At 45.9% G+C, this 21,994-nt stretch overlaps 1 protein-coding gene and 1 long non-coding RNA gene across 2 annotated transcripts in view; both read left to right on the top strand.

The window, feature by feature from the left end:
• The first annotated feature begins 1,846 nt into the window (after window positions 1-1,846).
• Window positions 1,847-21,994, top strand: part of PLCH2 (phospholipase C eta 2) — a 102,524-nt gene continuing 82,376 nt past the window's right edge. The window contains exons 1-2 of the mRNA XM_064172365.1: window positions 1,847-1,946; window positions 16,359-16,836. Coding sequence (XP_064028435.1) covers window positions 16,725-16,836 — 112 coding nt within the window. The 5' untranslated portion in view covers window positions 1,847-1,946; window positions 16,359-16,724. The remainder of the gene's footprint in view (window positions 1,947-16,358; window positions 16,837-21,994) is intronic.
• LOC135190699 (uncharacterized) lies at window positions 19,520-21,610 on the top strand. The gene is made up of 2 exons (XR_010308607.1): window positions 19,520-19,649; window positions 20,793-21,610. It is a non-coding gene; the product is annotated as an uncharacterized LOC135190699 (long non-coding RNA).

The following is a 21,994-nucleotide window of genomic DNA, read 5'->3' as shown; positions in this document are numbered from 1 at the left end:
TGCTGTGCCCGGCACGGCCTGGGGCTCTCTGCCCTCCTGCTGCTGCTGCTGGCGGCCTGGCAGAAGAGACCAACTCCACCTGGCTGCAGCCTCCCTGCAGGGAGCTGCAGACAGCAATGAGCTCTGCCCTGAGCCTCCTCTGCTGCAGGCTGCACACCCCCAGCTCCCTCAGCCTCTCCTCACAGGGCTGTGCTCCAGGCCCCTCCCCAGCCTTGCTGCCCTTCTCTCAACACCTTCCAGCACCTCCACATCTCTCTTGAATGGAGGAGCCCAGAACTGGACACAGCACTCAAGGAGTGGCCTGAGCAGTGCTGAGCACAGGGGCAGAAGAACCTCCCTTGTCCTGCTGCCCACACTGCTCTGAGCCAGCCCAGGATGCCATTGGCTCTGCTGCCCACCTGGGCACTGCTGCCTCCTCTTCAGCGCCTCTCTGCCAGCATCCCCAGGTGCCTCTCTGCCTGGTTGCTCTCAGCCACTCTGGCCCCAGCCTGCAGTGCTGCTTGGGGTTGTTGTAGCCAAAGTGCAGAACCCTGCCCTTGGCCTTGTTCAATTTCATCCCAGCCTGGCAAGACCTCTCTGCAGCGCTCTCCTACCCTCCGATAATGCAACCTACAACCAAACCAACCCAGGTAAATTTGGCATTTGTCGTCTTTTTATTTTTCAATAGGCTTTTATTAGCCACACAGTTTGTGAGATCAGAGTTCTCATTCAACTGCACCAAAAGCTGTCAGTGATAAATGAAGCTGTGATAAATCTCATGGTTAATACATTTCTCTCCTCTATCCTTCTGGCTCCAGGTGCATCTGAAGTGTTTGTTTGCTAGCGTATGGAAGGACGTGCAGCAAGTTAAACTAAATTATTCAGTCTGTAGCTACTAAAATCAATGATACTGAGGGAAAATACTCGACCAGTGTCTATAGTGAAACAGCAGAGGGAGCACCTGCCTAAGAAAATACTCCATCAGACGTGGGATAGGGAACTTGCAGATGTAGTCTGCACTTCCCACTTGGAGTTTGAGGTATCACAGTGATCTGATATGTCCCAAGTTAGGAAACTTGAGGCTGCTACACTGAATTACAGCTTTTAAAAAAAGGAAACAGAAAACTAAAGCCAACTGACCAATTTTTGGATCACTATTGTCCAGGCTTTCAATTCATCATGGGAAGACTGATTAATATCAGAGGCCCTGGAAACTGTCTCACCACAAAAATATTTGTTGTTACTGCAGCAATTGCCTCCTGACCAAAGTTTAATCTTTCCATTGGCTGTAATGGGTAGCATCTTCTTGGTCTTGTGTCATTCATAGATTCATGGAATGGTTTAGGTTGGAAAAGACCTTCGTGGTCATCCAGGTCCAACACCTGTGCCAGGGGCAGGGACACCTTCTATTAGACCAGGTCCCTCAACGCCTCATCCAGACTGGCATTGAACACCTCCAGGGAGGAGGCATCCACAACCTTCCTGGGCAAACTGTTCCAGTGTTTCACTGTAAAGAGATTTATTCCTAATCTCCAGTCCAAATCTGCCATCCTCAAGCTTCAATCTATTCCCTCTTGTTCTATCATTATGAGCCCTTGTAAAAAGAGCAGAGAGGCAGAATCCCCTCCTTGTCCAGTTGCTCTCTCTGCTTTAGATGCAGCCCAGCACACAGCTGCCTTCTAGACTGCCAGCAACTGTTGCTGGCTCATGTCCTGTGATTTCCTTCAGCAACCAAAATTTCTCAAATTGGCTGCACCTGAGGAAATTGGAACATAAATGTAGGTGGAGTTAGTATCATGGGGTGGTATTTGGCTAGAGTTGTTAACCCAGCTGAGGATGGTTATGAGCAGCTGTTAGAGCTCTAAGTTGATGGGAGTGCTGGGGATCATTTCTCGGTGGTGCTCAGCAGGAGATGCAACTTTGCTATGTGTGCAGGGGAAATGCTTGCTACTATTTCCTTGAAACAGGTAAGCACTTTTTTGTTTTATGGGACAAGATACCAAAGAAGAAGCAGACACGTTCCCATTGGAATGGGCTGCCCAGGGAGGTGGTGGAGTCTCTGTGCCTGGAGGTGTTCACGAAAAGACTGGCTGAGGCACTTGGTGCCATGGTCTAGTTGACTGGATAGGGCTGGGGGATAGGTTGGACTGGATGAGCTTGGAGGTCTCTTCCAACCTAGTTGATTCTATGATTCTATGACTTCAGTTTCTGGGGGGCTTTTTTGCAAAGATGAAGTGTTAGCTGATGAGCAATTCATTGTTAGATTGGAAAGCATTTATATAGCTGAAGAAAAGCCTTTAGGCTTCTAAAGGACTGATTTTGATTCCTTAATTATTTTTTTGGGGGGGTGTGTGTGTGTGTAAATTATGCTTTTTAGCAGAGGTAGTTGTTTATAACAGCACCGAGTGTACCCAAAAGCTGTAAGAAGAATGAAGCTATAAACTCTCAAGGTCAGCAGAAATTTGTGTAACTCATTTTGAGGTCTGTTCCTACTTTTTTTTTTGTGTGATGGGAAAACCAGACTGGGCTTAGTAAAAGCAGCAAACCCAAACTGCAAGCAGTTTGCAGTGCCCTGTGGTAACTGCTTCAGGTTGTATGTGTTGTCTGTTCCATGCATCAAAGTTTTATGGGGTCAGCTCATTAATTATTTACTGGTGCTTTTGAATTCACACATTAACTCTGCCCTATCACCTAGGGTTCCAGGCTGCCAAGGCTCTGTTCCCACAAATGCTAAAACCTGTGTTTAACTTCTCTGCATGCCACCATTTGGGGCAAGTTAAATGGAGTTTGTTGTGTTCTAAAAGTCATGCTGGTTTGTTGGGGTTCTGTTGAGTATGACATTAAACATACATTCTTCTCTTGAAAGGGGTTGTCCAAATCTAGGGAAAAGTACCTTTTTTGTTTGTTTTGAGCTGAGGAGATGCCATCATGTCAAATAACCTTTCCCTTCTGGGTAGGCAGCTTTCATGTGGTATCATTGAGGAGAACTGACCTCTAGTTTAGTTAGCTGCTTGCTTGCACTCAAAGCTGCAGGTAAGAGCAGGACAGAGCTTTGTTTCCAACTCTCATGGCTTGTAACTGGTAATTGTGGTTGCCTTCTCCATCTCTTGAATTGCTTAGGCAGCTGCTGTCTTTCACAGGAGCAGTTGCACTGGCATGTGTGTGTAGCAGTGGTGATAGGCTCATATTTCTTTTATGGCAATAAACCACGTCACAAACCAATGTCTTTGTCTCTGCTTAACAAGATGGGGTAAATTGGGACCCAAGGAGGTGATGTGACATGGAACAATCAGTGAATTTGAAGCAGCCTTTATCCAGTGTTCTGCCTCCTTGCCCACACAGCTTAGGGTTGCACTGCAAGAAGAATTTGTCTTCCACTTTGTGTTCTGTTTGATATTGTAAACAGCAGGGAAATGCCAGTTCCTTTAAAATGCAGCTGCTGCCTTTTGCTGAGGCTTTTGCAAGACAAACCTCTGTGCAGACTTTATCCCCATTGCATGCTTCCCCACTTTTCCTTCTAACACACCTGATAAGGGAGTGAATTGCTTCACTGACGGTAACAGAAGGGAGTCCAAACCGTAAACCAAACTGGATGCACAGTAATGATTAACTTTTCCTCCCACATGTTGCTCGTCTGTGCGTTATTAAACGTGGTTTTGCCTCTGTTCGGATAGAAGAGGTTTGGAGCGCAGCTTTCAGACGGGACAGCAGGCAGATGTTTCAGTTTCCAACCTGAAGAACAGGTTCGGCAGATGGAAAAGGAACGAAATGTCTGTTCGGGGTTGTTACCACCCTCTGATTCCTTTTGCCTCCTCCCACTTTGAACTTGTTACCCTGGAGCTGAACTGTTTGAATAAGGACTGTAAGAGCTGCTTTGTGATCAGTGAGCAGAGAGCCCTTAACATGTAAGAGGCGGGGAGGAGCCTTCGCTCAGCCCTTACAGTTCCCTCTCCTCCTTGACTGTGGTTTTTTTTGGTGTCACACTGATGAAGGTTCCGATGCACCAGAAGCTGGGACAGTCTGCCTGCACTGCCCAGAGAGGAGAAACAAAGGTGTGTGGGGTTCTGCTTTACCTTTTGCTTTATTTTAATTTGCTACTTTCTCTTCCAGAAATCATTTTTACTTAGCACTTTTGCTCACTCTTAGAAGTTAGAAGCAAATTTGGTAATGTCCTGCTACAGGAGTATAGCAAAGCTCCATCGTGGCAGCAGAGGTGGCCACAGCTTTTGCTTTTTCAAGGATGAGAATGGAAGAACACGATGTGTAATGTGCTCGGTTTGTTTTGGCCAAGCTTTCATTCATTACAATATTCAGGAATTTTGGCTTTTTCTTTTCTTTTTTAATTTGTTTTGGGCTGTAGTGAAGGAGTTTTCATTTCTTTCCTGGCATAAAAATGTGGGTTATGATGGCAGAGATATGGCAAAATAAGGATGGGCAAATCACTTCTGCTGTGTATGCCTTAGGCTGCAGAGTTTAAAAGTAGGTCTTAAACATACCCCAGTTCCTGAGGGTGATGATTTCTAGGGTTGTGTTTTTGTTCATGGTAGGCAAAACAAAAACACGGACCCAAAACAAAACAGAAGTTGGGTAAGATTCACTGCTGAGTGTGCTAAGTGTGAGAAAGGAAACTGATACCATCCTCAGACTCTAGCTCAAAGTCTATTTATTGTTCAAAAGAAAATGTTCAAAGTGTGGTCTGTTAAGAGAGGTTTTCCTGCTCTTGCTGAGGGTGGAAAAGAACTTCAGCTGAGAAGATTTCTCTTTTGCCTGGTAAGATTATGTATGAAGAACTGTTTAGCTCAAATAAAGGTCAGAGGTTGTGAGAGGAGGTCAGTGACTGCTGCTGAAGTGTGGTGGTTATCTAAACGTGGACAGCATTGCTTGGTGCTGTAGTTACTGCTCTCCAGTGAGCCCAGCACGAGTGCGTAAAGAGCAGCTGAATAAATGCTCATATGTCCCTGAGCTCTTCAACAGGTGGGCTCAGGGGAGGTCTGGGCTGGATGTCAGAAGTAAGTTCTTGCCAGAGAGAGTGATTGGCATTGGAATGGGCTGCCCAGGGTAGTGGTGGAGTTGCCATCCCTGGAGGTGTTGAAGTAAAACCTGGCTGGGGCACTTAGTGCCATGGTCTGGTCTATTGGCTAGGGCTGGGTGATAGGTTGGACTGGATGATCTTGGAGGTCTTTTCTAACCTGGCTGATTCTATGATTCCTTGTCTGCCTCTGGGTACTGAGAGTTCATCAGAGAGGTCACAGCCAGCTATAGATAATGTTTGCCATGGCTGTTTTCTTTAAGAAGCAAAATGTTTTACCAGATCTACTCCTGTCATGTGCTTGTGTAATATCAGCCTGTACCACTGAGTCTTAAAACACAAAGGAGCTGCTGATTCTTACATTTCCTGGCTCCGTTGGGAAGATCAGCTCTTACAATGGGATGTATTTTGATCCTTCCCAGCCCAAAGAATCAATCATGCTGATCACCTGCCCGAGGTAGCCTTAAGCCAGGAGAACTTTTAACCCGAGTATTTTTTGTTAGTCTAATCCCTACATTAGACTTGGAGAGGTAATTTTTTTCTCGAGTTGTCCTTGCAAGTCATGGAGATTCTCATCTTGCAGAAGTCTTCTAGGGCCACAGGTATGTGGACTGTTTAACTTATGCCTTTGTTATTGGCAAGTAAATGAGACTTCACTGCAGCATCTTGCCTGTAAATTTGTGTGCAACCCATTCAGTTCAGGCTCTGGGGACCACTGCAAGATTTTCAGTTGTTGTTTGCATCTGGTTGTTTTTTGTTCTGGCCTGCAAAAAATGATGCTAATGTTTTAATTTATTGCCAAGCTTATTTTACCTTAACTGAAGAGGCTTTGGGGTTTGTTTACTTGGTTTTATTATCATTATTTCATGTAACATTCATAATTTGTGTCATTTATACTGAATTAAAAGCCACTCCATACTTAGCCTAATTTGTCTGAGAGTAGCTAAATGAATGTTGCTGCGGGAAGTTCTTCCCAGTGTGAGAGCTTGATAATGTTCACCTACCACAGAAAGCTGCAGAGGTAAAAGACTGACATTCTCATGGTTAGGAGTAAAAGCTGTGGAGTGTGTGATTCTTCTAAAGTTCTGTATTTCCAGGTTCAGAACACCTCAACCTTACTTTGGTTTTAAGATAGCATGTACAGACCACTCAGTTCCTAAATGTAATTCAAAGGAACAAACCTATTTGTGAGTTTCACTGGTATCACAGAATGCCAGGTTGGAAGGGACCTCAAGGCTCATCTAGTCCAACCTTTCCAATTTGTTCTTGCTAGTCGTGTAAATTTGTCTAGAGCTGAGAAAATGACTGTCTAAATAAGCTTGATATACAGAATATATAAGTAAGCCTGGATAATAAGATGAGGCTGAAGAGGTTTTGGTGAAGACAGCCTCTCAGTTTGTAAGGGTCATCTACATTTAGTGCAATGCATTTGTCATGCACCCAGATACCTCAGTGCTGTGTTAGCTAGCTCTAAAATGACCCTCAGTTTCCCATGGTAGATTTAAATCAATCTAATCTTACTCCTCAAACAGATTATCCAGTGTTATGCCTGCATTTTCTTTCCCTTGCTTCCACTGCAATGACCTATTTGTGCTAACCTCACCTCCTGTTGGTACCCCCAGCCTCCTTAATGACAGCAAACCTTTCTGCCAGTGGCTAGGTCTTTGTGCCCTCTGTGACATGGGTAGCAGGCATAAGCCATGCATTCAGCATCAGATGATAGCGAAGAAAAGATCTCTGTAACATGAGCCAAGTCTTGTTCCATCCCTGGCCTCTGAGTGTGACCACTTGGTGGAACATCTCAGTCCAGCTGCAAGTCACTGTGAAGTTCTAGACTTCCACACTGTTACTCAGAACACAGACACTGAGTCTGTAGGGAACTTCCAAACCTTTTATTCATTGTCTAATCTGCCTCCATTTCATGGGGGTGGAGCACTTGCCTTCAGCACGTGCAAGTACCCAAGGAAGCCATTGGGTAGGTACAGGTAGAAGTGCAGGCTGTGACAAATCTTTGCACATGCTTAGGCAAAGCTCTGACTTCCTTCCCTGCTGTTTTTCTGTACATTGCTGTCTGGCAGGGACTGCGTCAGTCTGTGCAGCACTGAGAGATGTTCTGAGTGTAGGCATCAGAACAAGTAGGTCTAATGCCACAGGACTTTGAGGATCTTGAGTTTGGTGGTTCTGCAGGAGCAGTGCTAGCTGCAGCTGACACTTGAAAAAAATTCTTTCATTGTCAAGGAGGAACTGAACCCAAATTCTGAAGTGTTCACTTGAGATGAGGAAATGGAGAGGATGGGTACATGTTCATGGCATGCAGCCTGAAACATCAACTTCCTCAGGTGCACAATGGCCACAATCAAATATACTTGAGTCAAGTGCATAGATGAGAAGAGCTCCAGAGGAAGTTTGCTGCTAAACCTCTGGTGCTTGAAGCAAGCCTGCAAGCTTTTGGATCTCTGTTGTTAAAAGCTCACCCTTTGATCCACCTGAAACTGGTTTCAAGCAGATGTGAGCTAAATGTTAAAAAGCACTGAAACAAATGCATAGGTGCAGTTGTCCACCTGCCTGCACCCACAAAGAAAGCAGAGGTGCAGTTGTCCACCTGCCTGGACTCAAAAAGCATTATCTGAGTGAGAGTTCCAGTCCATCTAGGTCAGAAATGCAGCATGCAGCCTGAGAGTTTGGCTTTTGTCTACTTGATTCCAGCCTGGCCCTGCAATTTTTGTTTATCACAGCCTCGCTTGTTTCCATTTAATTAAGGAATGGCTCCTGGAGAATCTTTTGACATCTTAATAGTTGTCAGGGAGCTCTGGATTGCCTCAGAAATCGAGAGGGAAATCATGTGGGAAGGTAAAGGAGCTTTACATGCTGACATTCCCGGGAGAGATTGAAAGTGATGCAAAACCTGTGTAGTTCCCATCCCCTCCAGGTGCTGTTTGCCAAAGGCTCTTAATCAGAAACTTGCAGTACCACTTTTTCTGTTGAATCTGATGGGAAGAGGATGTCTCCTCAGAGCTCTCCTTGCAGGACTAGTTACTAGAAAATCACTTAAAAGAAGCTCCTCCCTGCCTCTTCTCCATGTCAGCATGCTCCCTCCAGCTTGTTATTCCAGATTTCCTAGTGCCCTTAGATGCTGGAATGATTTTTTTCTGGAAGTTTTCTCTGCCTTTAACTGAAAGCTTAGAATTTGTGCTCTCTTTGTGCTCTATTGGTTAAAATTAATTTAAAAAACAAAGGCAAGGAATGGAGCCTGAGGCAACAGCAGAAGTGTGCAGCTGAGGTGCCTGGAAGCTGCTGTATAGCCTGCCGAGGAGAAAGTGAAAAACCAGAGGGCTGTGGAATGTGTTATCTGCTGGTGCTTACTGGAACTGCTGTGAGAACTGAGTGAAATCACCTCTCCTTGATTTGGTGTGTCTGGAATGTGACCATGCTGGGCTGTACAGAGGTAGCTGGCTGTGAGTAGAGCTGAGGATAGGCTCTCTTAGAAGGTTGAAAGTGCTGCAAAGACTTGGATAGACTCCGCTGGCTTTGGAGAGAGCCTTTGGTGAGCTTGAGGGTTACCCATTGTTGCAGTGCCCACTTAGAGCTGGCTTATGGTGTGTGGATTTAGGCTGGGTGGGTTTTGTTTACACTTAGAAACCACTGAAGTGGATTTCAGTTCTGGATCATAGTTTGTTAAATAATAGGGGGGTTTGTCTGCTACAATATCAAGTGGCCTATCCCACTTCTTCCCCTCCTGTGAGTTTAGACAGCTTCTGAATGAGAGTAGGTTATTGAAGTAATGTTATTTATTGACTAAGTACTAAAGTCCACACTAAGGTGGTGAACAAAGCAGAGCTGTACTTTGACATTTATTGGATTAGGCCCTAAATACTTCCTACCCTGTAGCAATTCCATTAGTTAGTGTTTGTGTATGTCACTGTCCTCTGTTTGACAAAACGAGGATGGATTGAGTGGTTCCCAGAGCCTTTCCTGCTAATGGGGAAGGAGATTCATTAACCTAAGAAATTAGTTTGGGTGGCCAAAAAAAGGAATAGAACAGAGCCTTCTCTTGAAGTTGCCAAGTGCAAGCATGTTTTTCTTGTTTGCAGCACACAAATGGAGCAGCTGCTCTCACCAGCTCAGTGTATGTCTGTGCTGTGAAGAGAGACTCACCTGAAGAAGGACCATGATTTGGTTCTTTTCAGGGACCTTTGGAGAAAGAAAAGATTGCCAGCTATGCAAACCTTGCTGAAAACCTTAGGTACAGAGAAATGACTTACTGGGCTGCCAAAAAGGCCCAAAAGTTGATCTTTGTAGACAGTGGCATTTGAGTGCACAGAGTGTTCTTAGCAGCTCACTTCTAGGAGTCTTTATTGGGAATTGAGTGGGAATTGCAGATCAAGAGAATTGAATGTTTTCCATGTCAGCTGTTCACAGAAATCACAGAAACATCCAGGCTGGCACAGCCCCTCAGGAGCACCAAGCCCAACCTAGAGCCCTATTCTACAAGAGTCACCTTAAACCATAGCCCTAAGCACCACATCCAAACAACCCTTGAATGCATCCAGGCTTTGTGACTCCACCACTTCCCTGGGCAGCTCATTCCAGTCCCTGATCACTCTCTCCATGATAAACCTCTTCCTAATATCCAATCTAAACCTCCCCAGCCTCATCTTGAGGCCATTCCCCCTTGTTCTGTCTCCAATTACCTGTGAGAGGAGCCCAGCAGCAGCCTCTCCACAATGTCCCTTCAGATAGTTGTAGACAGCAATGAGATCTGCCCTCAGCCTCCTCTTTTTCAAACTAAAGAGAAACTGTTTGTCATAAAAGGCACTTAAATGTAGATCAGTTCTGAAGCTTAATCAAAAGCATTGTATGACCCAAAGGACAATGCCAAGAGATGAGGTTTGAGCTGTTCAGAGGAGCTTGTGCACTGCTTTAAACTGCAGAGCAAGTTTGACATCCACACTTATTTACATCCCTGGTGTGAAATTTGTGAAGCAGTCTAAGTTGCAAGAGATCCTTCCACCGTCTCTCATTCCATTTTGTGCTAGGGACTGGTGTTCTCTGCTCTCCCTGACACTGAAGGGCACATCCTTATTTCTGTGGCCTCCTCTTATTTCTAGTTCTGAAGGCTGTCATGAGTGGCTTTGGCTTCACATAAATCTTTCAGGGAAGTCAAATATTTGGAAGTAGATCTGTGGAGTATTTGCTGAGTGTTATGAAGAGGCAGCTCTGATGCAGTTAAAGATCATAGTCTTGACTAGAGCTAGATTGTCCTGTCTCTGCTGCTTTCATTGAAGGGGTTGCTGTTCTCTTCTCCCAGAGCTGCATGCCCTTAGCTCAGGTTTGTTTGTATGTGTGTGTGTGTGCAAGTGCCTGATATTCTCCAGTGGTGTGAAACCTGTTTATTGGCTTTCAGTTGTCAAGCACAGCCCAGGTTTTACCCCCTTCCAGTTCTCCAGCACAGGTTAGAAAAATGAAATCAGGATACAGATCAAAGATGCTGTACTACAGCCTTGCCTTGCCTTGCCTTGCTGGGGGTTTGGAGCATTTTGTATTGGAAAATGTAGTTGTCAATGTTGTGAAATCTGCACTCTGATCTTTTCCCTGCATCTGAAAAGGTTTTACCCTCCTTGGCTTCTCATCTTGGTCCAGTTTGAAGTTATATATAGAGACATCCACTTAGTGATGATACAAGTGGTGGAAAACTACAGTAAATAGGTGCTGAAAGATGGCTGGAATAGGGATGAAGAAAGAACGAAATGAAGTAAGGACATCTCAGCCCTTCACTCAGGCTTTTTGGGTTTTATGGTCTATAGTATGAACCTTGTAGTTTCAAAGTATTTCTGAGCCCAGGCTATTGAGTGGTATTTAGAGCCTGAATGAGTTAGTTCTTGTGGCTCTCTTACTAAATTTCTTGTTCTCCCTTGCTAGTAAGAAGTGCAAACGTTCTCAATCAGCAAGAGGCTGCTGTGTGCTGTGTTTTCATTGCCATTTCAGGTTGGTCTGGGACCTGACTGGCAACAAATAGTGATTATGAAACTGAGAGGGGTTTGGGCAGTTGGGGATAATAGGAAAGGGAATTACAAACAAGTCCATTCCTTGTATATGGAAATTTAGAGTTTGGTTTTGTGAAGTAAATGGTGAAGCCAAATGACACAGTCAATGCAAGCCTGAAAGAAATGATTTGGCTTTAATGATGTCTCTGTGCTTGCATAAGGAGTATTCAGTTACATCACTCAGCAAAAATGCAGAGGTCTCCTGCATCTGCAGCTCTGCTCCAGGCTGTCAGGGGTGGACCAGCAGAAGCCGACAAATATGAAGTATCCCTTTTAGGTGGGATGCCTGTGCCCGGGGCGTAAGGTGAATGGGTTAGGCTGTCAGAAAGATAACCTGGTGTTCTCATTATTGCCATTTCAGTGCTCCCCCTCATGCTTTTCACTGAACTGTTTGCCAGGGAACTCTCTCTCACATGCCGGTTTGGTCTGTGCATGCTCTGTCCCTTGGGAAAAAGAATGTTATATCACACCCTAAGGTGTGGGCTTACCCCCTTGTTCCATAGTAGAGACAGACTTCTTTCATTCTGCAGCTGCTTTGGATGTGAAGGGACATGCCTGGGCGTGTGACTTATCTCCGATGGAATTGCCTGCTGAATGGAGCTGCATTCCTTCAAACGAGCAGCGTGGCGTAGGGAACCGCAGCAGGGCTTGAAAGCAAATCCCAACTCTCAGATTCCAGCGCTTTAAAATGTTTTCTTCCACTTGATCTCTTATCCTATTGATCTGCTTCCTGTCAAACTATGATGGTTGGACAATATGACTTATGAGCATCCCTGATCACCTGAAAGGTCTTTCCCACTAAAACCATTCTAAGATTCTGTTTGGGTTTAAGTGATGACTTAGTGTTTTTATCTTTCAACCCCAGTATCAGTGGATCTGTTCTGGAGGGATATCAGAGATTGTCTGAGTTCAGGTGGGTGCCACACAGTACCTCCCAGAGCACAAAATTAAGCCTGTGGGGGTTAAACTTTAAATACAGTAGTGATATCAGGACTGTAAGGCAGTGTATCAGAAACTGTGATAGCAGTGGCCAGTAGGACAAGGGAGGTTATTCTTCCCTTGTACTCAGCACTGGTCAGGCCACACCTTGAGTGCTGTGTCCAGTTCTGGGCTCCTCCATTCAAGAGAGATGTTGAGGTGCTGGAAGGTGTCCAGAGAAGGGCAACAAAGCTGATGAGAGGCCTGGAGCACAGCCCTTTGAGGAGAGGCTGAGGGAGCTGGGGGTGTGCAGCCTGCACAAGAGGAGGCTCAGGGCAGAGCTCATTGCTGTCTACAACTACCTGAAGGGAGGCTGTAGCCAGGTGGGGTTGGTCTCTTCTGCCAGGCAAGCAGCAACAGAAGAAGGGGACACAGTCTCAAGCTGTGCCAGGGCAGGTCTAGGCTGGATGTTAGGAGGAAGCTCTTCACAGAGAGAGAGATTGGCATTGGAATGGGCTGCCCAGGGAGGTGGTGGAGTCAATGTCCCTAGAAGTGTTGAAGCCAAGCCTGGCTGGGGCACTTAGTGCCATGATCTGGTTGACTGGCTAGGGCTGGGTGCTAGGTTGGACTGGATGAGCTTGGAGTTCTCTTCCAACCTGCTTGATTCTATGATATAAAACTGGCTACAGGATTGTTGGTGGTGCACACAGCTTTTTTTTGTCTGTATGTGAGATCTGTCCTGCCTCTGGAGTTCAAACTCTTTTCTAAGGGAGTATGGAACCTCAGACAACAACGCTTAGGTGGGCTCTCAGCCTGAGCAGGAAGCTTAACTCTTGTTGATGTGGTCTGATCAGGTACAAGTGCTCTCTTTGGGCTGACTTGTGGCTTGTCAGTGCTCTCAGAGTCCAGTGTTTTCTTGTGATATAGAGGGGAAATGTGTCCAGGGGGTGTGAGGGATATTTCTCATTGTACAATCTGCACAAGAAATTTCTCAGGAAAGCTGTCCGAGCTGCTTGCATTTTCTTTAATTAGACATCTGGGACCTGAATCCTGTTCCAAGATACCAACTTGAATCCAGCTGTACTTGGAAGGATTAACTGCTTGCTTTTCTGTTGGCTGCCAAGGATTTATTGGGAGCTTGCTTGCTGCTTTGAGGAGACAGATTTTATTGTTCTTAACACAGGTGTACTGAAGAGAAAGGGGAGAAGAAAGGGAAGTCTGAGGACCTGTAAAGGAGCTCTGTGGTGGGAATGAGTAAGGAAAGAACATCTACATGATAACTGATTTTGAGGTCAGCTGACTCACAATAGCTTCTTTCAGATCAGAAAGGAGTCAAGAATGTGAATTGAACATGACCTCGAGTCAACAAAACATTCAGTGAGCCACATCCTCGTACAATGTTGAGTAGTGAAGCTCATCTGCTTCTGCTGAAATGATGCCACTGTGTAGCAGCATGAACATCTGTGCCCGTTAAGTCTTCCTCACTTTCAGGGAGCTGTTCTTTGGTGTACCATGACTCACTGTGATTGGACTTCCCACAGAGGAAATGACCTCTCAGAAATCCCCTACAGCAAAACTGATGAGAGAGTCTGGCAAAAGAGCTGCCAACAAGTTCATCCTTCTGAGAAGGGAGCTGATAGATCCTCTTTCCTTGTTCAAGCAGTGTCACTGTCCTATCAGCTGTGGCTTCCTGGGTTAATCCCACGGTTAAACACTCCATGCCTATGTACTAGAAATGTTGCTCTGTGGCTGGTGGCTCTGACAGTTTGATTAGTAGAAGTTGCCTAGATGACCAAGGCAGACAGATAACTTGCCTGTCAGATGGAGAAGTGCTTGCTCAGAGGATACAACTGAGTAGGTCCAGCAAAGCTGCTGAGTCTAGTTTTGGGCTTTCTCAATTCAGCTCCTGAGATGCCTTCTAACATTTTGTTTTGGTTCTCTCTCAAAGTTACATGCAAGCAGGGTAGAAGAGCTTAAAATGAGCCTTGGCAGGTAAGCTCTGTCTGTAAGTATATTGTTGGTGTCAATTCAAAGGCTAACCTAAAGGGAAAAAAACCCCAAACATTTACTTTGGGATGCACGTAGGGGTGCAGAAACTGATTCTGTTCAATCTAAAGCAGAAGTGTTTGCTCTGTGTTTTTTAACTATTATGTATGTCAGTGACAAAGGGATGCAGTTAGAGAGGTGGCAGCACATACAAGGAGATGTATTTGGGCACAGGGACTATCTCTGATAAAATCTTGCCTCCCTTCCCCTTTCAGTCCAGTCCACTGGTGAAATCTGTCCCCAGTGCTTGATTTTGGTTTTGGTGACTCCAGCTGTGCCTTGTAAGAAGCATATTCTTCACCCAATGAATTTTACCCCTTGATGTGCTCCAAATTATTTTGGAGCCACAGGTAACTGGAGACAGAACAAGGGGGAATTGTCTCAAGCTGAGACTGAGTAGGTTTAGATTGGACATTAGGAGACAGTTTTTCATGGAGAGAGTGGTCAGGGAGTGGAATGAGCTGCCCAGGGAGGTGAAGTCACCCACCCTGGGTGTGTTTAAGGATGGTTTGGATGTGATGCTTGGGGAGATGGTTTAAGGTGAATCTTGCACAGTAGGGTTATAAGTTGGACTTGGTGTTCCTGAGAGTCTTTGCTAACCTGCCTGTTTCTGTGATTCTGTGACACTTTTTGAGACTGTTCCTGTTTAAATGTGGAACCAGGAGGTTTTAGTGCCACTGAATTCCTGCAGGGTTCCTATTGCTAAGCACTGCTGTGCCATATGTGAAGTTGCTAAGCACTTGGCTCTGTGTATGGACATTACTTCACTGACTGCCATGCTCCCCCTCGACAGAGGAGATCTGGAGGAGGTGAGGCTTGGTGAGCAGACAGTCATAGAGAGGAAATGACTCCCTGGAGCAGCTGGTTTGAGGGCCCAGACTGGCAGAGAGGTGCCCCTTCACAGCAGCTGATGCTGTAATTGTGACATCTCAGTCAGATTTTGCTCAGATTGTCTCACTCCCCTCCCTCCCTCCCTCTATTTCCACTCACTGTGCATTAATAGCGATGCCTCATTGCCCTCTCTCCTCTAAAATAGTGCCAAACTGGATCTGTGCTTTCACAACAAAACATGTTTGGGCAATGCTTTTGGAGCTCAGCTTGTAATTACAAACCAAAGGAGACTCCCAGAGATTCAAACAGTTACCAGCAAAAGGTAGGATCCCAGCTTTCTTTCCTGTGGGATTGCCTTTCTGGAGTGAGCCTTTGGCCACCTTTCTCTGAGGGAAGTATCCGACTAAAAGTTTGGGAAAGGTGAGTCTTCCTTAGCCAGTGGGCAGGAGGTGGGTAAGAGGAAGGAAGCAGAATGGCAGACAGCAGTGGAGAGACAGTGTGGAAGCAGCTGGCAGCATATGAGAGGGGAGGAGAGCTTTAAAGGGTAAGAGGCAGCACGGGTGGAACAAGGCGGCACTGCAGCAGGTACTTCTCCCAGGTGTGCTCTGGCAATGTGGCTGCTGCACTCACTGCCTGGGGAGAAAGAGGAAGTTCAGAGTGTGTCCTACAGGTATGTGTGTTGAGAGAGGTTCTGCTGTCCCTCTACTCTGCCCCTGTGAGGCCACGTTTGGAGTACTGTGGCCAGTTCTGGGCTCCCCAGTTCAAGAGGGACATAGAACTGCTGGAGAGAGTCCAGCACAGAGCCACAAAGATACTGAAGGGAATGGAACATCTCTGTTATGAGGAGAGCCTGAGGGAGCTGGGGCTCTGCTGCTTGGAGAAGAGCACCCTGAAAGGTGACCTCATCAATGGTTACCAATATGTAAAGGGTGGATGCCAGGAGAATAGAGCCAGACTCTTCTCTATGAAGCCTAATGACAGCACAAGGGGCAATGGGTGGAAGTCGAGGTGTAGGAAGTTTCATTCAACCATGGGGAGGAATTTTTTCCCTGTGAGGGTGCCTGAGCCCTGGAACAGGCTGCCCAGGGGGCTTGTGGAGTCTTTCTCTCTGCAGATATTCAAAACCTGCCTGGATGTGTTCCTGTGTGATCTGGTGTAGAAGATCCTGCTCTGGCAGGGGGTTGGAGTGGATGAGCTTTGGAGGTCCCTTCCATTCCCTGACATTCTGTGATTCTGTGCTTTTGTGTCTGAGTGTGGAGATTTGCAATGGTGACCCCAGTAGGAGTAGTTTGGCTTCTGGAGAGGCTGCTGCTGACAAAAGCAGTTTTCTGTGGTTACAGAAAAAGCAAGGGAAGGGAAGGAAGGAAAAGTTGGTGCCTTCTGCTCCATGAGGAGCTATCCAGGTGTAAGCAGCTGCTCAGCTCAGTCCCTCGTGTGTCGTCTAGCTGTGCTTCTGTATAATAAACAGTTAAAGCAACTCCTACCATTAAAATAAATAAATTCTTCTTCAGGTCTGCAACTCTCCAGAGACCCTGAGAAGATAGACTGGGAGTGCTTGTACCCACTGTGCTGCTGCCAGGGCCATCACCTCCATCCTACCAGCCGGGGGCCATTCTTCTCCACGCCGATACCACAAATCCTGGTCTTCGATGCATGGCATTTGTGTCAGCAGGATTGAACCAGGCCAGTCTCCTGGATGTGGAACTCCAGAGAAAGCACTGGCTGTGACTTCAGTAGTGAGCCAGCAACATCCTGAAGGCCTTGGGTTTTGTCAGACACTTTCACTATTTGACTGAATCCTTCTGCAGACATCTGTCCTGAGAGACCTTCTTTGAGCTGGAGCAAGCGTGGCTGCTGGACTGCTCTGGAAGCCTGAGATGGCTCTGACTTCTCCAAAATCTGCAGCAGGAGATTTGACACAAAGAGAAGACCCCATGCTCCATGATGGAAACTGTTCCCATTTCCTCTCTGCAAATATCATCACAGTGGGTGAGTGGAAGGTTGCCATCCTTTCATTTAACAGTTTGGGGCTAGAAGTGCTTTATTTTTACACAGGAATGCATCCCGGTGGGTTTTGAATGTCTCTAGACAAGGAGACTTCCAGAACCTCTCTGGACAGCCTGTTCCAGGGCTCCAGCACCCTCACAATGAAGAAGTTTTTTCCTTCTGTTCCCATGGCACCAGGTTTCCCCCAGTGCCCCTTGTCCTGTCTTTGGCCGTCCCTGAGCAGAGCCTGGATCTGTCTTCTCGACACCACCTTGCACATCTTTAATCAGCAGCAAAGAGGGCAGCCCTCAGGCTCCTCTGCTCCAAGCTTGAGCCCCAGCTCCCTCAGCCTGGCCTCACAGGAGGTGTTCCACTGCCTGCAGCATCCTTGGGGCTCTGTGCTGGACCCTTTCAAGCAGTCCCCTGAGGTCCTTCTTGAACTGAGGGCTCAAGAACTGGTCACTGATCCTAACCTAGGAGTCTTTGAATTGAAATCGTGCCCTTTAGAATGGGTTTGAGAGAGGCTATGGATGTAGGGAAAAGGCCAACTTACAAGAATGAGAGAATTTGCTCTGTGCAGCTTTGCTAGAGCTCACGGCTGTCTGCTGACTCCCCCTTAAGGTGGCATTAAGCTGTGCTGGATCTTTGTGAGACAAACAATTATTTTCTTGTCAAAGCAATTACTGCTAATAAGAAAGAAACGGTGGTAGCTCTGGAACTTAGCATTATCCTTCTTTTGGGGCATTCTACTGCAGCTGCCTATCAACTGCTGTTTGGCTTTCAGCCAGGCTCATTTATTCAGCAGCACCAAGTGCTCCTAAGTAGTATATTCTTTAGTCTTCCCCAGATGCATTCCAGAGGGAATTCTAAGGGCTGGGAAAACTGGGAGGAATCATTGCAGTAGAACGCCTCGGAGACCATAAGAGCAGTGAGAATAAGTCAAGCTCTTTCTCTCTGAAAGTCTGACATTTTGGGCCACATATTAAAAAATGGAAATGAGTGTCGTAGGATGAGATTGTTAGAACTGATTGCAGCTTTCCCCCCTTGATTCTTTCAAGTGCTCTGGAAAAGCTTTCCTGCAGTTGATGAGAGCGGGATTTACACTGCCTCAGGTTGTGGCTCCGTGCCATGAAGTTGCCTGAACTGAGCTGAGAGATACAGAGCTCCAAGAATAGCTGTTGTTAGCTCTGGCTCTCTTTTGAGTGACAGCTTGCACAGAGGAGAATGAGCTCTTCTCTTTGGAAGCTCTGGAGATTACAGATGTGATTTTCCACATCAGGTGTTGACTGGAGATTGGGTAGGAGGAAGGGGATTGTGTAACTGATGTCTGTGGCAGATGAATTTGTGCTGGAGGAGAGATCTAGGGGAGGAGGAGCTGGATTGTTGCATTTAAAATAATAATTAAGAGAAGTTGATTTAGCACAAGATTTTAATCAGCACTGCAGGTATTCAACACAGGACTCGATTGCTTGGAGTAGCTGCTTCTGTACAGCCTCTGGTTGTGAAGCAGACAGCACTGAAAGTCTTAGCTGGGGTCTCACAGGAAATAATTTCATCATTTTGGCCAATTTTCCAGCCATTGAGAGGTCAATTATAGCTTGTCCTACTCTTATCTTGTGGTTCAAAGTTACTTTTGCTTGTGTGTTCTGGGGAAGGTCGCCTCAATACTACTATAATAGAGTAACAGTGGAAAAAGAGAGCTATCTACAGAAGTTGTTTCTTGCCTCTCACCTGCAGCTCACACAAACAGGGATGCCTACTTTCTGTCTTAGCTCTTTCTCATAAATTAGTTTACAAGGGATCTGAAAAAGAGCAGTGCAGAAATGTAGAGGTGAAGTAGGTGTATTGCATCACATCGGTGCTGTGCACTACAGGAGTGTGATGGAATGTTCCAGTCCTTGCTGTATCATATCAGCTGCCTTTTAGGGAACTACTTCTGTGCAGGCTGAATTGTAATTCATTGCCTCCTGGACAAGAATTGTCCATTAGAGTCTACCATACAGAAAGCTCTGTCAGCCTGTGTGTCCCTAGGGCAAAGTGCAAAGAAATGGCAGAACTAGCTGGAGGGAGAGAAGGTCTCCATTGTGCCTCTGCAGCACCTCCAGCATTCCTCAGCGAGTGGGTCTGAACTCGGACAAAAGCTGGTCTGCAGCTCAGGAATCTCTTTGCAGCCTTGTTCAGAACACCCACTGGAGCTGGTTCTGAGCTCCCTCCTTAACTCTTTATGTGACTCAGTTGTGCTGGGCAGTGCAGCTTTGGCCTGCCTGTGCCTTGTATTGTAATAAATGCTAAGCACAGCAAGGCTGGTAACACTGCTGAGCTGTTGTCTTCAGTCACCTATGCTTTCAAACATGGCATTCCAGCTTTGCCAATCCTGTGCTGTCAAATCTAACACTTCAGCTTTCTCATTTGGGTGAACGTATCTACAGGAAAACTTAGGAAAGGATGGTGCAAGAGAGTAAAATCAGTGGCTGGAGTAAATCCACCACAGTTAGCTGCTCCTCAGTTGATCATTTGGTCCTGTACAGCTCCCTGCCATCAATTTGTCTTCCATGCTTATTCATCTTCGGTGGCTTTGAAACATTCAGCATTCTTCTGCAGCTTGCTGAATTGCTGAGGCAGAGTTTTCAAAGCTTGTTGCTTGCTTTGGAATGAAAACTCCCCTTTTTTTTTGTGTAGGCTGTGTGTGGATGAGGAGTAAGATAGCTGTGTGAGAAGGAAATCTGAGTGGAATGCAATCAGCTAGCAGAGAGGTCTGCTGTGTAGCATGATTCAACGTTATTCCAGCAGCACTGGGAGAGTCCAGAATCGAGGAGGTATATGGCAAATTTGGTAATGCTCTCTTTTTCCAATCTGTTCTGGCATGTCTAGACTCACTTTTCCCTTCTGATCTGATGAAATAGGGCTGTGCACAGACACGCAAAGTCCTGTTTGCTTAGGTATATAGTGCAGCAGATTAGCCCTGGGGAAGTACTTCAGGTGGCCTTCAGCATGTGGCTCTGCCATGCTGCCTATCTCTAGGAGCAGTGCTTCTGTTAAGACAGAGAAGACGGGCTAGGTGATGTCTAAACTTCCCTTCCAACTCAAACCATTCTGTGATACAAGTTTAGCTAGGGAAGAGATACAGAAGTCACATCTGAACTGACATCAGCAGTCTGAATACACCTTGGATTGAACTGTGAAGCTGCCTGTCAGTTACAGGTCAAATGTGAACACATTTTGTGGTCCATGGAATCACAGAATGGTTTAGGTTGTAAGGCACCTTAGAGATCATCTACTCCATGGACAGGACAATTTCCACCAGCCCAGGTTGCCCAAGGCCTCATCCAACCTGGCCCTGAACACCACCAGGGAGGAGACATCCACAGCCTCCCTGGGCAACCTCCTAGTTCAGCACTTGCTGCGAGGGACTGGAGAACGGATGCTGGTTTGAGTTTGGTTTTCTCTTGGTGAGGCTTGACTCAAATCTGAAAGGACACCGTTTGTCCCAAGTGCTGAGACTTCCATGTGTTGTTCTGCTTCGTTTGGTACTACACAGGCAGTGACCACTGCAAACTGACACCAAATCCTGAAGCTTTTGCACAGAGCCAGCTTAATGAGCTTTCTTTCCCGAGCAAGGAATGAAGCTATAGTGTAACAAACATTGCAAACTGCTGTTTGTCCTCCTTTTTGCTGCAGAGGCAAAATGAAATGATATTATTAAAGGGCTTGATCTGGTGCTGAAGTGCACAAGAAGGAGAGCTTAAGATCTATGAACAAACCGTAACTGAGAAATCAAATCACTGGGAAACCAGCATGAGAAAGAAGGCTGAGGGGAAGGAGCAGTTGAAGTTAATGAAAGCATTAGGAACATTTAACTAACTGGAAAGTCTGGACTGGTTGTAAAACACTTGAGCTCTTGTTTGGTTGTTTATTTGGAGACATAAATTTGCTGTTTTACCTATATTTTAATATTTCAGATTATTTGTGCCAAAATGAATCATGTTTTGTCTGAAACATTTGAAATGCCAAAGGTTCAAAAGTACCCTGAGATCCTGCACTGAATGATCATCTTTGAGGCTGCTGATGTTCACCATGACCCAGTTCAAACTCGCCTGACCAAGCATTTCAAGACTGCAGTAGGATAAATCTGGAATATTTCAGTCCTGTTTAATCACCTCCATCTGTGCTTTCAAGATACAAAAGCTACATAAATCTCTAAACCTTCTATCTGGTGTTTAGACTGATGCAAGCACTCCATAACCTGGATTCTTCCTCAGCTGTTATCTCCCTACGCTGTTTACAGAGTGGCCTTGCAGTGCTACTGTTCTGCTTTGTATCTCTTTCTGATCCTTCTGTAGGATAAATGATGACACACAACACAGCTCAGTAGTGGACCCAGCAGTGTAGGAGGATCTTGCATTTCATTCTGACTGTGCTGAAGGTTAGTGTCTTTCAGCTGATGTGATTCACATATTCTGTTTTCCTGTCTTTGAGGAATGCATTTTTTGTTTTCTTAAGGATAGAAGTTTGGCTTGAATGAGCTTTTTCAGCCTTGCCATTTAGCCCAGCTAGATTCAACAGGCAATGAGAACCTGTCAGCCTTTCTAGATTCATTTCTCCCCTTGGTTTTGTTTGCTTGGGGTTCTTGTTTGTCTGTTTTTTAGCAAAGTGTGTTGTAATGTAGCTCTTGGAGACTGTGCCAAGGAGCCTAAAGGTGTTTAGTCTCCTAACTCCTATTTAGGCACAGTCATTGCCACTGAAATGTGATGGAAATAAGGAGCTAAATACAATTGAATTTGGCACCTGCAATGGTGCCTGGCAGTTTGTCTCCATCCTTGGACCTTAGAAGGTGATTTCTGGCTTAGATCATGAAGTACTAATAACTACCTGTCGTTAGTGGCCTTTTGTTAGGGTTAATGTGTGGAAGGTTATGAAGCTGCCAGAAATAGCAATGGGAACCATAAAGGTCCTTATGAGAGGTCTTGAATTGTTGGTTGCTGTCTGCTGTCGGTAGGAACATTGTAGTTGGACCTCACCTTTCTTTGCTGTGTGCTGTGGAAGTCATGCGACTGCAATAAAAAGGGGAGAGTTTCTGGGGCAGGCAGTTTGTAAAGCAGCTCCTTCTGCAGCAGCTGCCTGCTGAAAACAAGGGGAAGGGCACTGCTGGACCTGTGCTGCT

This window comes from Pogoniulus pusillus, chromosome 36, assembly GCF_015220805.1.
Source record: "Pogoniulus pusillus isolate bPogPus1 chromosome 36, bPogPus1.pri, whole genome shotgun sequence".
Classification (NCBI taxonomy): domain Eukaryota; kingdom Metazoa; phylum Chordata; class Aves; order Piciformes; family Lybiidae; genus Pogoniulus; species Pogoniulus pusillus.
Note: the sequence above shows the minus strand (reverse complement) of the source record. Positions and strands in the feature narration are given on the sequence as shown.